This window comes from Mytilus trossulus, chromosome 7, assembly GCF_036588685.1.
Source record: "Mytilus trossulus isolate FHL-02 chromosome 7, PNRI_Mtr1.1.1.hap1, whole genome shotgun sequence".
Taxonomy (NCBI): Eukaryota; Metazoa; Mollusca; class Bivalvia; order Mytilida; family Mytilidae; genus Mytilus; species Mytilus trossulus.
In genome coordinates this window covers 6,557,027-6,576,278 of record NC_086379.1, presented here as the reverse complement: position 1 = coordinate 6,576,278, position 19,252 = coordinate 6,557,027, and the positions used below count along the sequence as shown (strand labels likewise).

The following is a 19,252-nucleotide window of genomic DNA, read 5'->3' as shown; positions in this document are numbered from 1 at the left end:
TTAATATTTTATTAGCACAAAAGCATTTACAATAAATGGTAATCACCGAATGGATAAACAATTTGCATAACATGGTAGTAAAATGCAAACAATTATATATGTGAATAAAAGATTACAGGTATAATGAAAATGATCTTTTGCAATAGATTACTTTTTGCATTTAAACAATTTGTTACGAAAGAGGAAGATAATTTTAGTGCCGTATATCAATAATGTATTATTAAGTATAAGATTTATTTTATTCTTATCGCACAATGTGGTTATATTTTTTCCTGTAATTTTGAACATTTTTACTACAAACGACACCCTTATACTGGAGTAACCTCTGCAGCGTAGCAGCATGTGCTGTTCATTTTCAATTTCGTCACTTTTTGTGATTTCACAAATTCTTTGATCTCTAGGCACTTTTAAATCATCTTCCTCTTTAAATGGCACTTACACTAACTCTTAATTTACCGTGACAATGATGATCGATCTGATTTATTTCTTAAAGCATCAGCATAACCTTCCCGTTTACTCATTTTGTAAACACTGAGGCTGGAAAAATGTTAATTTTGGAGATGCTTAGTAAACTGAATATTTGCATGTTGTTCCTAAAAACCCTGGTCAATATTAGTCTTTGTTTTATAAAACCAAAAAGGGGTTTAATAAATAGGTTTGTGTAGCATTATATATTTGGTGAACTAAAAGCGTTGACCGTGCGCACATTTTTAGAATGCTTCTGTGCTTCATACAAAATGTACTTGACTCGATCAACGCTTTTACAAACCCAATCAATATTAACACAAAGAAGCATTCATGTTTTTAAATGAATGTTTTTATTTATGAACAAAAACTAACAAAACATGTTTTTGATAACCATTATAACTTAGTTATGTTCAGATTTTTAAAATGTTCCCTTGATTATGTTGTGCTTGCTGATAAATAGAGGCGAAAAATTCCAAAGGGACTTTCAAACTCGTAAGTCGAAAATAAACTGGCAAAGTTTTTATATTTAAGCGTCCTTAAGTTCAAAGGGCACAAACCGAAACTATACCGATTACGTCGGAAAAATTCTTCAACATATTAAAGTTAAGAAGCATTGAGTACAGTGGATGGGGAAACACATATTAGAAGTTGAATAGTAATTAATCTGTCCCAAACTCATTTGATTCTCTCTCATAGGAAAACATAATATAGAACATTAACTGGGGGTAAATTATTATAGCATTTCAAGGTTTTAGCAAATAATATTGACTAGTGCGCTGTTTTGTAAAATTTCTCTTTGGTCTTCAGTTAGATTTTTAAATTTATTCGGATTTTCTCTAAGTTTTACCTTACAAATATCGTTTTAAATTTGCAAAGACTGATTTGACAGAGACGTATCATGATCAAACTTATGAAGTAATTTATAAAACCCATCATTAGTTGCAATGTCCAATATATCAACAGGGGCGGATCCAGGACCTCGATGTCTGGGGGGGCACCATGCACTTTTTTTTAAAAATATATATATATATATATGGGGGGGGGGGGGGTGTTCAAATCATTGTTTCTGTATTTCGATATGTTTTAAGTTTTTTTACTTTTTCATTTTACTGCCAATTGATCTTTCATTATATATATATTCGACCTAAACATGCATCAAATATTTGCCACTGGACGTTAAACAACCATGCAACAATCAAACAATATTTTCTTTATATTTTATCACCTCTATATTCTTTTATCTATATATTTTTTGGCCTTGCTTCCAGACTTACTTTTTGCACATTATTCTAATATCTGCGAAACACATTCATATCTTCATAAATGGTGACCTTTTGTATAGCCTCATACTGTTACATGTACATTGTAATTGACACAAGAACAATACAAACAAATATAACTGCATGCTTCGGCTTTTTGAGAAATGTATAAGTCCTCGATTCTGTTAAAAACTAAATTTTAACGAAATTAAATAGCATTTTATTAATGATTATTTAATAGGAAATGTCAATTTATTTTTCCTGGACGGGGGAAAGCATTAGGGGAAAGGGGAGGGGGGTAAACAAAATTGTTGATTTCCCTTGAAAATAAGAAGGGAATGAAATATGATATTCCTTTTAAAAAACATATCTTCTTTAAATAGTTATCAAAAAATAAATAGTTTAATTTGTTGCTGAATAAATTCACAAAAAGAAAGTTTTAGAAAATTGTTCATTTTAATACAGGAAATGTTAAAATTTGTACCTATATTCTTCAAATAAACAGAACAGACGTTTTACCTGGTAATGGATCTTAATCGGCATTGTGTTATAAACCAATACATATGTTGTACTATTCCAATCATAATCATGATAATGTAAATGCATTTTACATAAAAATTTTTGCATAGAGACGTTACACACAGGTGTCAATATTTACTCACCCACCGATAAGTTGTCATAAATCACACATGGGGACGCTGATATTAATTAACGGCCAGTTTAAGAAGTCTAATCAAGCTGTGACAATTTCCGCACCAGATAAGAAGTTTCAGTAGCGATAAAATTATGTTTGAAAAAAAATTTGTTGACCTGAACTGGGGGGGCACGTGCCCCCTGTGCCCCCCCGGTAAATCAGCACCTGATCAATGATTCATCTAGTTAAACTATCGTCATTCTAAAAGTAAAGAATGGTAGTAAAAGACTGCATCACATGCCTGCAACAGGTGAAATGTTTGACCCCCCCCCTAAATGAAAGACATGCAAAATAATAATAATAATATTGATCATGTTTATAAGATATAACAAACAAATATTTTGATTGAGCATGGTTTAAACATACAAACATTGAGAGCTTTTCATCGAATATATAAAACAAACTCAAAATATAAAACAAGATATAACATCATTTACAGATACATTGGGTTCAATCCACCATTTTCTACATTAGAAAATGCCTGTACCAAGTCAGGAATATGACAGTTGTTATCTATTCGTTGTATGTGTTTGGACTTTTGATTTTCCTTTTTGAATTTTCCTAGGAGTTTAGTATTTTTGTGTTTTTACTTTTATTGTACATGATGTACACAAATATGTATGTAAAGCAAAATTATATCTGGGTAAAATGTGATCCGTAGGAAAAAATGAAACAATAGTTGTTAATATTTTTTTATCCGGATGATAATATTTCCCTGGAATACATGGAACATTTTTTTCTTTGCTGTAAAATTCTATTTGGGTAGTTAACTTATTGAATAGTTATTAGAAAAAAACTTAACCTTTACAATTGCTTTGAAATGATAATAGTGTATTTGAATTAAAGCTAAATTGTAAAAAAAATTGGAAAATAATTTTACAAATTATTATTGAAAAAATACCTGAAATAGTTGAGTTCTTTTGAAAAGAAAATATTCTTGAAACATTATTATTAAAGAAAGAAAACCAGAAGTAATTTCAAATATCGTAAATGAGAAATAATATCATGATTAGATAAGGTAAGTGAAATCATGTTAATGTGAGTTGTTTTCAGATCTCAATACAAATATAAATTAAAAAGTAAAGGTCGCAGTAATGGAAGAATTTAAGTACTGTATGCTGATATTTTTAACTATATAAATAGTTTTGTCTGCAGACATGTGGACATAGACATGATAGATGTAGTTGTTGATTATATGGAAATCAGATAAATCATAGCATAACAATATATATCCATGTATATTGGAACAAAAGCAATTTCAACAGTTGGATAGTATTTATCTGTGAAATGTTACCTTTCTTATTAAATCATGTTGTAAGTCATCTTTTTATATAAATGAATATACATTTGTACATGTATTAGAAATAAAATTCAAGGACAAATTTCACTATGAAACAGATTCATGAATATATTATATTAATGTAGATCTTTAAAATTATATAAATTATTCATAATTACCTCCCTTTGATTGATAAATTATGCAAATTTGTTCTACCTTTGTGAAACATTTTATAGTTAGTCAGGTATATATTGATTGCGAGTAACTTACATAGTAGTAATTGCTCTCCCTTTCACAAGGTTCTGTGAAGTATTATGAGTACGGAAAATATATACTGGTACATACTATCCACATATCAGATAGATTTTCACTCCTCTGGTAAAAATCTACCTGTGAAATAACTTGTCTGGACAAAAATTACTGTGACAATTTATCCTCAGGATAAAATATCAGAGATGAAGAAATAAACCGTAACACATACACATACAGTTCTGCAAACTTTTTCATGAAGCAAATGCGTGAGATTTGGCCAAAATTAAAAAGATCAAAGAGAAAAAACAATAGATCAAAGAAAAATGCCACAAAAAAAGCATGAACATGCATGAGACATGGCTATATATATACAAACATAGAACGTAGGCACTTGTTTCTATCCATTAGACATGTTAGAAGGTCTACTATCCATATAAATATTTATATGGATAGTCAATCGATTAACAGATTTTGCAATTTTTTCTGGATTTCCACCTATTTGTCAAACCAAACTTTTTATCTAGAAATCCTAGCTGTATCTTCCATAGCGGGAGGGTGATTAGTCCAAATAATCATGATAATTTTGATGTTTTCATGGTCTTGAAAGGCTATTTTTTTCTGTAACAACTGCCTTCCAAGCATGTTATAATGAATTAATCCTGAAGTTATGAAACTATTATTTAAGTATTGAATTGTCTCATAGAAAAATTTGTTTCATCTTAATCATTTTGTTAACCTGCATGTGGTCATAGTGGTACACAAATGTAATCTCTTTCTTATTAAAAGCAAACATGGTAATATTAAGGTTTAAAATCTGAATTAAACTTCAAACATTAGAAGCAGGTTAGAACATTTAGAAAAATAAAAGTAAATTACCTGTATTTCCTTACCTGCATGTCACTGCATACAGCACTTAAGTTTTGATTGTGTAGTATTTCAACATAATCATCTTTGTATATAGACATGATAAAAAAAAATGCATCAAATTCAAATATCAATATCAATACATACTTCTTGTACAAGTCATTTTTATTTACTTAAAGAAGTTAAAAAAAATATACTGAAACAAGTTTATTATAATGTTTGAATTATCTCCCCTTAATTTTCTGAAATATTAACCTGTATAAGTGAATTATTTTTACAATCCAACAAAAATTCTCAAGTTTTGAGATATAAAAACATGCCTTTAACATGTTTAATTATTTTTCCAACGTTAACTTGTAATTTTTTATTAAGAGTTCAACATTTCATCGCAATAATTCAATAATCATGATAATGAAACTGATTAGCCAAAGATTTTTTTTTTATTTGCACATACCTTCAAAAATTGCTCATTGAATGAGCAGTGTTCTGAAGATAACAGACAAATGAGATTTTTATTGTCCATGAAATTACACTTAAGGTTGCTCGGGACTATTCGAAGTTTCTTTCAGAAGTGTCATATATTTTGTTATTTTATTCTTTACATAAAATGAATCAAATTGGTCGAAAAAAAATAGGGGGTCACGGACTTTTAATCTCAAAACTTTACTTTGAAACAGGTATGTAAAAGGGACAATTTTTCAATGAAATGATAGGGAAAATAGAGATGTTGCAAGGCGGTAACTACCCTTGAAGCAAATGAGGCAATTGCCTCACTAAAATTTCGACATTGATTTTTTTCATCGCGATAAGGATATCAGCAGACCAAATTAATGATTCTGAAACGATTTGACTGAACCGGCCATAGAAAAATTTGGCAAACTCTACTGAATGGATGTTTGTTCTTTGTCCTGGCAGCAGACTAAAATCAGTGATATCTGAAAGATTATCTTACATATAAATTTAATTAAAGTTGTAGTAAAAATTTGGTGTTAGTAAAAATCTTAAAATATGAAAAATTTATAAAAAAAGTGTCGAAATTGAAAACATTATCAAACTTTCTAAAAATGCCTAGAATGCAGGATTTTGCACCATTCATTTTATACCCTCTAAAAAAAAATTCACCTCGCATTGCTCATGCAGCTGAATTATTTTGCCTCACCAAAATAAGATGCCTAGTTATGGCCTTGTGATGACATATTTTTTTCAGAATATCAAAAAAACGTTCTATGACACTTGGTCCAAAACTGTAATATAAAAAGCTGAAATATAGCTTGATCAAATAAAAAACATGTATATGTCACCAATAAGGAAAAAAATATATTTTGCTTTAAACCCACATTTTGGCGTGAAAATGGTGAAATTGGGTGAAATGTCATTTTAGGACTTTCACAGATACACATAATAAACGATAATATTTTTTAAGTGACATTACTTCTATGATTTAACATTTCTAATCAATCAAAATATTTAAAAAAATGTTATCCAATTTACAACACATACTCTAAGTCTAATGCTCATTGAAGAAATCATACTAAAATATGACTAATTAATATATATATTTCCAGTGATGTCATTAAGAGGAGAAGTTCTCACGCTTTATAGAAGAATATTTCGACTATCCAGCAAATGGCAAAATATCACAGCTAGCATCGAAGATTCATCCATAGAAAAAAGTTACATCCAAAATGAAGCTAGGACATTATTTCACAAGAACAAACATGTAAGGTGGATTCATCTGTGTGGTTTGTAATAAAATGAGGTCTATGTTTAACATACATGTAGTTTGAAGAATTGTAAACAAAATTTGTCTTAATAATCAAGTTAATGAAAGATAATAAGAATTATACATATTGTAATAAGTACAAAAAATCAGTGGCCTATTTAAAATGAGAGGGGAAAAGGGGGAGGGCAATATGCCTGGGCCAACCCCTTATAGAGCTTGCAAAGACTTCACTCCAAATATTTGTTTGCCATAGTTCTCCCTTTTTTAAAATCTACTGACGTCTTTGTGATTCAGTAAAATCATGAATTGTTTTTAAGCATTATTATAATAATATGATTTATGGGGGCATATTTACATTTTTATTTACTGTGTATTCATTATTAATTGTAGGATACCAATCTGGGCGGATTTTGTGGGTACAGGGAAACCATATTGAAAGATAAATGATCAAAGAATTGTAAAGGCTTAGTCCGGATAGGACCGATTTTGGCCTCAAATTTCAGGTTCTTTTGACGAAAGATTTTGACCACTTTTTAAACACTTGAGTGTCTATTTCATTTGATTCAATTAGCATGATTAGTTTATGTGAAAGATTTAAACTGATTTAGTCATTAAAATCCACCCGATTCAAGCTCAAATTAAAAATCTACCAGATATGACCAAAAATATCACTTTTCAGATGGTTTTTGTCAAAAATGAAAGTGTTTGTAAACCTGCTTTATTTTGGGGCCAAAAAGGGGTATTACTGGACCTTCTCCTTTGCTGTTGCATATATTTATCCAGTACTATTCTAAAAAAACACAAAATCAGATATCCACAAAATGCAAGTTTTCCTTAATCCAAAAAATAAATACCAACAAAAATAAATGAATCCACAGTAATCTGCTGTGGTATTTCATATTGCTTATTGCCTAATATTTTAAACAGAACAGAAGCAGCAATTGAGCCATCACAAGATGTAATTTATCTTTACAGTTACAAAATGAGGATGAGATAAAAATGCATATTAAAGAAGCAGAAACAAGATTAGAAATGGGTATGTTTTAAAAATCCTGAAGGCTATTTTCTGTAACTTCTATTTTGAATTGTTACTGTCAAGAGTTGTGAACAAGAGAGCTCATAAAAAAATAAGGAATAGTTAAGGGCAAAAAGACAAGTGAGCAAATTTGTTACAACAATACACATTGACAGAAACTGAGATATTGATATTGAAAAAGTTTTGGCTGATCTTATTTTTACTTCTTGCATGTATTGATTTTTTTTTTGTCCGTCACTGTCTTTACATTTAAATCTATTTTGTTTATCAGCTCTTCAACATTTGTATTAGGTTTCAGACCTTCAAATATTCTGATTGATGAGACATGATATAATTACAACAAATGTCCATAAGACCTATTTTTCAATATGGTTAAAATCAGGGTTCTCATTAAGGATTTTTGAAGGCGGGTCCAAGGACTCATCATTTTTTGGCAATGGTAAGTCTGACAGTAAGATTAAGATATTTTATTGCCATTTAATATAGCATTTTAGTCTCAATGACATTATCATGATTATAAAGCAATGAAATGACATTAAATTCAGATTTCTTTTAAAATTTTGCTTTTAAAAATGATGATCATGATGATATGTGTGTTTTATATAAAACATATCTAAATTTTGATGCATCAGATGGAACTGAAATAAAGAAGGAAATATCAACTATTTTAATTTCTTTATGCATGGCGTTTATGTTTTTCAGCAATACATTACAAGATGCCATACCCAAGACCTGTAAGTACTATGTATTTAAGATAAAAGGAATTCAAATGGGAAGAGTTTATTAATACTGAGTACTTGCTCAGATAATATTTAAAAAAATGAAACTCAATGATGTACATTCTATTTTATTGGTCACTATCTAATGAATGTTATATCCAAGATATATTATTATCTGGGCCTAGATCATAATTCAAGGATTTATATATCATAATTCAAGGATTTATATATCATAATTAAAATTTCATTAACTCCAAGCATGTTCTGATTTAGTAAATAATTGTCTATTAGTTAATAATTAATTTTATCATATGTTTAGTAGTAAATACAGCATTTTTGCATATTTAATAAATAGCATGCTGTTTAATCCATATCGCGCAACTTTAATGCGCACCCTTTATTGCATACCCTTTATCACACCCCTACCCTTTATCGCATACCCTTTATCACACCTCTACCCTTTATCACACCCCTACTTTTTTTTTTTTTTTTTTTTACATAAAGTCAGTTTTGGTGTTTTTTTTGGTTAAAAAAAAATTTCTAATGACTCATGTCTAATCAACATACCCTCCTTTCTATATTTTATTGGAAAATGACTTATTAGATTGACACATGACATGTCTCAGGTGGGCTAGAGATGTTCCAATTGATTAAGAAATTTATATAGTCAATATAGGTTAATATAAAAATTAATAATGTCAATTCATTAAACTGCCTTGTGGAGATCTTTGAAATTGATTTCAAACAATGAACACTCTCATGGGGACACATAATAAACTTTCTGTTCATGACTGCAAGTCTTGAGTTTAAACATTCCAACTAATTGTTTTTATTTAAATTGGTAGGTCACAAGAAAACTTTTTTTCTGATTTCTGTTAAAATTATATTTTTTGTGCTGTTTCAGAATCTGAAAAATTAATGGTATAGAATTAATTGTTGGAAACCAAAATTTAAATAATGTTCATGTTGATACTTGTCATTTTGCTTTGATAGTTTCTTCTGTTATCTTTATTCTAACATGGGACTCAGTCTTCTTTTAAACTGGGGTTTTGTGTGCCTATTTCTATGTGTTTATTCTATAAGCAAAAGATATAGGGGAGAGTTGAGATTGATCTCCCAAAGCATTAACCCTGCCACATTTTAGTGCCTGTCCCAAGCCAGGAACCTCTGGCCTTTGTTAATCTTGTATGTTAATTTATTACTTGAATAAAATGAGATTTGAAGTAAACTGCAATGAGTCAATAACTCAACCAGTGGTTGTTGTTGTAATTATATCAGTGTTTTCTACAGTCAGTCATTCAAAATAGCACAATGTAATTTAAAATAGAACTGTTGCAATACAATTATGGCACATATTTACGATTCGTTTAAAAATTTTAAAATTAATTCAGATAGCACTGTGTGTCATACAAAAAGGGACACACAAAAAAGAATTTAAAAGAAGTGTTCTATCAAATATTTTTGATTATATTTCAGCTGAATTTACCTCAGACGTTGTTACCACCCACAGGCAAGAAATTAAAGAAAGCTCAGAAAAGGATGTTAGAACAATCAAAGCCGTTATATTTAAAGTCTTATGATGATACATGAAATATTTATGTAAATAGTATTGTACATACATTATATTATTTAATGACAGGAATATTTTTTTTATACATAGATATACAAAAAGAAGATAGTATGATCGCAAATGAGGCATCTCTCCACAAGAGACCAAATAACACAGAAATTAACACCTATAAGTCAGTGTATGGCCTTCAACAATGAGCAAATCCCATACGGCATAGTCCGTTATAAAAAGCCCCAAAATTCTACAACTTTATCAGGGTCAAAAGGATGTTTAAAAAATTGATTGGAATCTCAAGCTAAGAAATACAAATCCCAGATGGAAAGAAGTACCTAAGAAAATAAGCAAGCTACCATTAGATTTGGCATGGGCTTGGAGGAAAAATTTCGTCCTGCATTTGATTTTAGTTGTAATCTCAGTCCTGCCTTTTTAGCTCACCTGGCCCAAATTTCTCATCACTTGGCATCCGTCGTCATCCTGCGTCCGTCGTCGTTAACTTTTACAAAAATCTTCTCCTCTGAAACTGCTGGGCCAAATTAAACCAAACTTGGCCATAATCATTATTGGGGTATTTAGTTTAAAAAATGTGTGGCGTGACCCCGCCAACCAACCAAGATGGCCGCTACAGCTAAAAATAGAACATAGGGGTAAAATGCAGTTTTTGGCTTATAACTCAAAAACCAAAGCATTAAGAGCAAATCTGACATGGGGGTGAAATTATTCATCAGGTCAAGATCTACCTGCCCTGAAATTTTCAGATGAATCAGACAACCCGTTGTTGGGTTGCTACCCCTAAATTGGTAATTTTAAGGAAATTTTGCTGTTTTTGGTTATTATCTTGAATACTATTATAGATAGAGATAAACTGTAAACAGCAATAATGTTCAGCAAAGTAAGATCTACAAATAAGTCAACATGACCGAAATGTTCAAATGACCCCTTTAGGAGTTATTGCCCTTTATAGTCAATATTTAACTATTTTTAGCTCACCTGGCCTGAAGGGCCAAGTGAACTTTTCCCATCACTTTGCGTCCGTCGTCGTCCGTCGTCCGTCGTCGTTGTTAACTTTTACAAAAATCTTCTCCTCTGAAACTACTGGGCCAAATCAAACCAAACTTGGCCACACTCATCATTGGGGTATCTAGTTTAAAAAATGTGTGGCATGACCCGGTCAACCAACCAAGATGGCCGCCACAGCTAAAAATAGAACATAGGGGTAAAATGCAGTTTTTGGCTTATAACTCAAAAACCAAAGCATTTAGAGCAAATCTGACATGGGGTAAATATGTTTATCAGGTCAAGATCTATCTGCCCTGAAATTTTCAGATGAATCAGTCAATAGGTTGTTGGGTTGCTGCCCCTGAATTGGTAATTTTGATGAAATTTTGCTGTTTTTGGTTATTATCTTGAATAGTATTATAGATAGAGATAAACTGTAAACAGCAATAATGTTCAGCAAAGTAAGATCTACAAATAAGTCAACATGACCAAAATGGTCAGTTGACCCGTTTAGGAGTTATTGCCCTTTATAGTAAATTTTTAACCATTTTTCGTAAATTAAAGTAATCTTTTACAAAAATCTTCTCCTCTGAAACTACTGAGCCAAATTAATCCAAACTTGGCCACAATCATCTTTGGGGTATTTAGTTTAAAAAATGTGTGGCGTGACCTGGTCAACCAACCAAGATGGCCGCCACGGCTAAAAATAGAACATAGGGGTAAAATGCAGTTTTTGGCTTATAACTCAAAAACCAAAACATTTTGAGGAAATCTGACATGGGATAAAAATGTTTATCAGGTCAAGATCTATCTGCTCTAAAATTTTCAGATGAATCGGTCAATCGGTTGTTGGGTCGCTGTCCTGAATTGGTAATTTTAAGGAAATTTTGCTGTTTTTGGTTTTTATCTTGAATATTATTATAGATAGAGATAAACTGTAAACAGCAATAATGTTCAATAAAGTAAGATCTACAAATAAGTCAACATGACCGAAATGGTCAGTTGACCCGTTTAGGAGTTATTGCCCTTTATAGTCAATTTTTAACCATTTTTTCGTAAATCTTAGTTATCTTTACAAAAATCTTCTCCTCTGAAACTACTGGGCCAAGTTAATCCAAACTTGGCAACAATCATCTTTGGGGTATCTAGTTTAAAAAATGTGTGGCGTGACCAGGTCAACCAACCAAGATGGCCACAAAGGCTAAAAATATAACATAGGGGTAAAATGCAGTTTTTGGCTTATAACTCAAAAACCAAAGCATTTAGAGCAATCTGACTTGGGGTGAAATTGCTTATCAGATCAATATCTATCTGCCCTGTAATTGTCAGATGAATCTGACAACCTGTTGTTGGGTTGCTGCCCGTGAATCGGAAATTTTAAGGAAATTTTGCTGTTTTTGGTTATTATCTTGAATATTATTATAGATAAAGATAAACTGTAAACAGCAATAATGTTCAACAAAGTAGGATCTATAAATAAGTCAACATGACCGAAATGGTCGATTGACCCCCTAAGGAGTTATTGTCCTTTATAGTCAATTTTTAATTAACATTTCCACTGATACTTCTGGGCCAAGTTCATTATAGATAGAGATAATTGTAAGCAGCAAGACTGTTTAGTAAAGTAAGATTTAAAAACACATCACCATCAACAAAACACAATTTTGTCATGAATTCATCTGCTTCCTTTGTTTAATATTCACATATACAAAGGTGAGCGACACAGGCTCTTTAGAGCCTCTAGTTTGTAGATCTTAGTAATCTTTTACAAAAATCTTCTCCTCTGAAACAACTTGGCCAAATTAAACCAAACTTGGCCACAACTATCATTGGGGTATCTAGTTTAAAAAATGTGTCCGGTGACCCGGTCAACCAACCAAGATGGCTGCCATGGCTCAAAATAGAACATAGGGGTAAAATGCAGTTTTGGGCTTATAACTCAAAAAACCAAAGCATTTAGAGCAAATATGACAGGGTTTAAAATTATTCATCAGGTCAAGATCTATCTGCCCTGAATTTTTCGGATGAATCGGACAACCCTGTTGTTGGGTTGCTGCCCCTGAATTGGCAATTTCAAGGAAATTTTGCTGTTTTTGGTTATGATCTTGAATATTATTATAGATAGAGATAAACTGTAAACAGCAATAATGTTCAACAAAGTAAGATCTACAAATAAGTTAATATGACCGAAATGGTCATTTGACCGCTTTAGGAGTTATTGCCCTTTATAGTCAATTTTTAACAATTTTTTGTAAATCTTAGTTATCTTTTACAAAAATCTTCTCCTCTGATACTACGTGGCCAAATTAAACCAAACTTGGCCACAATCATCATTTGGGTATTTAGTTTTAAGAATGTGTGGCGTGACCTGGTCAAATAACCAAGATGGCCGCCACGGTTAAAAATAGAACATAGGGGTAAAATTCAGTTTTTGGCTTATAACTCAAAAAACAAAGCATTTAAAGCAAATCTGACATGAAGTAAAATTGTTTATCAAGTAAAAATATATCTGCCCTAAAATTTTCAGATGAATTGGACAACCTGTTGTTGGGTTTGCTGCCCCTGAACTGGTAATTTTAAGGAAATTTTGCTGTTTTCGGTTATCTTGAATATTATTATAGATAGAGATAAACTTTAAAATACAATAGATGTTGGCAAAGTAAGATTTACAAATAAGTCAACATGACCAAAATTGTCAGTTGACCCCTTCAAGAGTTATTGCCCTTTATAGTCAAGTTTTAACAATTTTTTCGTAAATCTTAGTAATCTTTTACAAAAATCTTCTCTGAAACTACTGGGCCAAGTTAATTATAGATAGAGATAATTGTAAGCAGCTAGAATGTTCAGTAAAGTAAGATGAACAAACACATCACCATCACCAAAACACAATTTTGTTATGAATCCATCTGCGTCCTTTGTTTAATATTTACAAAAACCACGGTGAGTGACACAGGCTCTTTAGTACATGTGTTCCCTGTGGTTTGATATTCCTACTTTTAATTAGAGTTTTTACCCCAGTCCACTAAACATTGAAAATGATAGACAAAATTCCAGCAAATTCAGATTTATAACATACTTAATCGTTAATTTTTAAAAGCCTGTGTTATAAGGTTTTGAGACTTGGGTTATTTAGAAAATATGGCTATAACACTGATCCATTGTTCAAGAAAAAATACTGAATTCCAAAGAATATTTCAATAAGAATGTCCTGGTCAAATGGCAAAATCAAAAACTGAAACACATCAATCGAATGGAAAACAAAACTGTCATATTCCTGACTTTGTACATAAATACATTACCTTTATATCAGTAGGTGGAAAATGTTGGATTAAACTGATTAACTAACTAATAAAACTCTCACTTATATATATGTTTACAACAAAGACTGTAAGTCGACCACTGGAATTATTTGGGATGCTGTCAAATTGAACTATACCCCACATTTATTGTTGTGGATTGATATGTGTATTTTCCAAAAAATAAAGTATCAACTCTCTTAAATTACAAGTAACATACATGAACTATTTTTTACTTGGAATTTAGCAAATGATCAACTAATCAATCCTATTTAGTTATACATTGTGCAAACTACTAAACTTTCTTTCGAAAGCTTCCTGATGTAGATTCAAGGAAGAATTTATACATAATAAGAATCTTAACTATATAAATCCTTATATTTCTATAAAAAGGGGGAGATGTGGTATGTTTGCCAATGAGACAACTATCCACTCAAGACCAAAGATAAAGGAGTTTACAACTACACTATGTTGACTTTTGACTAGAGTTTAAATGTATCAATATACTTTAATATGAATTATTGATGTCAGGTATATATATATAAGAAAATGTGATATGAGTGCCAATGAGACAACTCTCAATGTAAGTCACAGTTTGTAAAAATAAACTATTATAGGTCAAAGTACAGTCTTTTACACGACGAGTTCAAAGCACACAAAACAGCCTAAGATCATTAAGCATTATGAATTTACTCATTATTCAAAGTTTTCATTTACCTAAAACGACAAATTATATTTAAGACCATTAAGGTTAAACTGTCTATATATCAACTGTAAAAGAGAGGCAAGATATACCAATTGGACATTTAAACTATAAAGTTAAAATAATAAACTGACAACTCCATGGCTTATAAAGAACAAGATAAACAAACATCGGTACACAACACACAGCATAGAAAACTAAAGACTGAGAAACACAAACCCCACCAAAACTGGGGCGGATCTCCGGTTCTCTGGAAGGGTAAACAGATCCTGCTCCACATGTGGGATTTATATGTGTTGCTGCAGTCTTAATTTGTGCATAATCTACATAAATCAAATCTATGTCTTGGTTTAAAAAGGTTTATTGCTTGGAATAATCGAACATGAACAGAAAAATGACCGTACAGTATGAACTATATCTATTATATCAACACAGGAGTACTTGGTCGGTGATACACTTACTGCTGTAACATTCCTGGGATTTAACACTCATTGATACAGGGCTTACAAATGGTACATGCACATATGCTCGCCTATTAGAGCTTTCTTACAAATTGACTAAAGGTACGTATGCTTGACGTATAGGGATCCTTTATTTTGACATATTTAAATAATAGTCGTGGAACTTCGGACAATTATCCTACATGCAATGACACTTATTAAATTGAATTTTTCCTTAAGATATATATTTAGGATTGCGGGACGTACGATAGGTTAAAATATGATACCACTAGGTCGGAGGAAATAACACTGCAAAATATCCTAAATATAGAGAAGTCAGACGAATAAATGCCCCTCCCCCACTGTTCAATATAACAATGTTGCACTGTTTAACCTATGAAAACGTCAAACCAAATACATTGTCTTCTTCCCTTACAGAAGAATAAGAAAAATCAAAACACAAACACTTCCTTGATTCAAAATTTGCAACGCTCAAAATAATAAAATGAAAATGAAGAAAAAAAGATGATCTTCATACTATGCCATATGCTGGTGCTCGTTTAATTCGTTTAATAACTTTTGAATCATCGCATCACCTCTGGTAATATCCCCCCATTATGTGTATATATGATACACAGGAGCCGAACGGAACGGTTATTTTAGCGTATAATTGCGTTTTGCCTATAGTCCTGAACATTCATGAAATATTAGCCACTGGACGATAAGCGACAACTTCGCGTCTATCTTCCAAACATGTGTACTGTTAAATCGTCATTATATAATCCACAATATATATGGTGCAAAATTGTAAATTTATTTTCTTGATAAATAAAATCTGTTTTTCTAGCAAATCTCGATATTCCACTTTGACAATTTGTTGAAAGCGTACTATTAAAAATAAAAATAAATGAGAATCTTGTCGTTAAATTTAGACTAACGTACTTCAACAATACTCGAAACTCGTGCTTAAAAAATTCCCGCGGAAATGTGTGTTCTCGTGGTTTACGTAAGTAACGTATCTTACGTAAGTGTATTTGACACTATTTTTTCTGTTTGATTATATTAAAACCGTGTATAATATTTTTGAAAAATAAACTTGATTTAGAAAAGAATACTATTTTACTGGATAAAACAAACCCAGACAACATGAGTATGTTGGCCCAACATTGGCACAACGTATATCATTGCATTGGCCCATCGTTGTATTTTAACGTTGGCCCAACGTATAAGTGCAAAGTGGGCCTACGTTGGCCCAACATGATGGCTTGATGTTGGCCCAACGTTGTACGGTTATATGCAATACATAGGGCCAACGTTGGCCCATTGTATGAAAAACGAAATCCATGTTGGCACAACGTTGGACCAACGTAAAAATATCTTTTCTTATGTTGGCACTATGTTGGTCCAAGGTAGATATTTCTCATTTTTGTGTTGGCAATACGTTGGTCTATTGTATCAACCACATTACAATGGATGCTGCATGAGGAGCTGGATATATGATAAATACTTCGGAGCACATTTGATTTTTTTTTGTGTTCCAAACTGCCAAAGTTTAAGGTAGCAATTCTGTATTTTTGTATTACCCATTGTTGTTACTGTCCTTGTTTTTTTTTCTTGAACTTTGCCTTTTTAATTTTATTTATTGTGTGACGCTAAGATATTTATTTGGCAATGTTTGATGGATCGACAAGATAAACTCTGTGTCATTTGGTGTCTTGTAAAAAGTTGTCTCAATAGTAATCATACCACATCTTCTTTTTTCATATCAATTTCATTTATTCCTTTAACAGAAAAAATGACGTATGGCTTATGGTTAGGCGATCATACAAATAGTTTTTTCGGAGATGTAATTTTAGTTGTATTGGTTCCAGATCCAGAATGAAAATTAAATAATTCAGAAGATGAAACTTTATTTATTTTAAATTTGATTTCATTTGTCGTCACCACGAGGAGTGTCCTCCTCAATTTGAACTTCAACAGTGTCATTATTATGTATTTCCCTGTTTTCCCTTCTCCTGTTTCTTGCCACCTTCTTTGTCAAGGCATAAGCGCAGCCAATCTTAAGCTGCATCATCTATCTCCTTATCCGAAGACTCTTTACAGCTATGTTTTTTTTCTGACCGACTCTGTAATAAAGTTATAAGTAAACTTGAATTGTGTATTTGCCTAATGCATGCGTGCGTAATCTCCCTTCTAGATATGTAATATAAATCAATGTATATTCTAAATATTTTAAACACTATTTAATACAAAATAAAATCTTAAATAACCATTTTTTTAATTATTTTTAATATTGGTTATTTGTCTAATGGTCAGAAATTCATTAGTATTAGACGGATTTGTGGGTACATGTCTCACAAACCCTTATTATTATTATTATTTCAGAATTCAGAATCATACTTTATATATTCGTAATATACATGATATATAAAGAATAATTTAGTAATAGATGTGTATTAATGAACAGTTATATATTTGATATATAAAACACTGTTACACATGCAAGTGTGTATATGATCAGGTTTCACAATAGAACAATAAAACTTTACAAATTCATTTATATTTTAATGAAGTATAAATCATTATACCACATTTTTGAAACATTACGGATAATTTTATTCTATTAACTTCAGTAATGATCATACATTTTGTCGTAATAGATTTTAGAAAAAAATATTAAAATATTGGTAATTTACAATTTGTTTGAAGATACTAATGTTCAGTGGCAAATATTTCATGATAATTAATAGGATTGAAATGATTTAAAATCTAGAAAATATTTCGCCCGAAACGTATAAACTTCAAGATTAGCATTATGAAATGATAGAAATTAATATATGTTTTGATTTTTAACAACATCCCTCAGTTTAAAAAATCTTATTGTATTTGTCATTCTGAATCGTATATATATATATTTCAGATTTTTTAAAGTTACAACTTACATGTTACTTTCTTTCTCTTTGAATCTCAGATGACATGATTTTCTCTTTTTTTTTTCTTCGTATCACTGCTTTCTTACAAATACACAACAGGAAATAGTCACAAAAGTGACCATCCCATTACATTCAGATTTCCTATAAACTTAATTACCATAGCAACTATCTTTGAAATTTGTCGAACATATGGTCAACCTTATCAGAATCGGCTTGATTAACAGACTGGCTGTATCAAATATCACTCTGCATATAATTGCTATTATTATGTTTCACAAAGTTTAATGAATAAATTTATTATAAATAATGATTGCAATAAATTTTAATTTTTAACCAGGCAATCTATGTTTACGATATACATATTTTTATTACAGTAATGATATTCCAGAATAGATTTTACCTGACTTATATATAGAGTATAATATATGATCAACGTTGGCCCAGCATTGGCCCAACATAGAGTTGTAAATGTAATTTCAGTTTATAAACACTTTCGGTATAACATTAACTTTTCATAAAGCCTGCTGCAATCGAAACTATCCGCCTCCCAAGAGAAATAAAGCGTAAAATATTATACAATCAATTCTATTAACTAAATTTCATATCGGCCCTGTGTTGCTACTAACATTATGCCAACGGTTGCCCGATTATTTATAACCAACATGAAATAATAATATGAATTTCCAACAACAGACCAACGTTGGGCCAATGTTATGCAGCCAACACCAACGTGCGACCAATGTACCGACAATTTACCAACGCTGGGCCAATGTTGTGCAGCCAACATAAACTTGCGACCAACGGACCGACAATTTGCCAACGTTGGGCTAATGTTGTGTAGCCAACATAAACTTGCGACCAACGGACCGACAATTTGCCAACGTTGGGCCAATGTTGTGAAGCCAACACCAACGGTCGACCAACGCGCCGACCATTTGCCAACGTTGGCCCACTGTTAGTCTGTTGACTGGGAAGACTCTTTTAACTGTTATTTTGGAATTGTGATACGTGCTCCCTTTA

General features: G+C 31.3%; 1 protein-coding gene and 1 long non-coding RNA gene across 3 annotated transcripts; one reads left to right on the top strand and one right to left on the bottom strand.

The window, feature by feature from the left end:
- Positions 1-1,259: 1,259 nt before the first annotated feature.
- LOC134726783 (LYR motif-containing protein 1-like) lies at positions 1,260-9,932 on the top strand. Of its 2 annotated transcripts, none has more exons than XM_063591199.1 (5): positions 1,260-1,383; positions 6,382-6,536; positions 7,515-7,575; positions 8,278-8,309; positions 9,771-9,923. In XM_063591199.1, coding segments are annotated over exons 1-5 (363 nt in total). In that variant the 5' UTR covers positions 1,260-1,382; the 3' UTR covers positions 9,885-9,923. The 2 variants fall into 2 exon arrangements, with proteins under 2 accessions (XP_063447269.1, XP_063447268.1); XM_063591198.1 differs by lacking the exon at positions 1,260-1,383 and adding an exon at positions 2,592-2,671 and having other exon boundaries at positions 9,771-9,932.
- A 7,257-nt stretch (positions 9,933-17,189) lies between these two features.
- On the bottom strand, positions 17,190-19,199 carry LOC134726782 (uncharacterized). The gene is made up of 2 exons (XR_010108637.1): positions 18,242-19,199; positions 17,190-17,425 (listed from the first exon to the last, which is right to left on the bottom strand). It is a non-coding gene; the product is annotated as an uncharacterized LOC134726782 (long non-coding RNA).
- Positions 19,200-19,252: the final 53 nt, after the last annotated feature.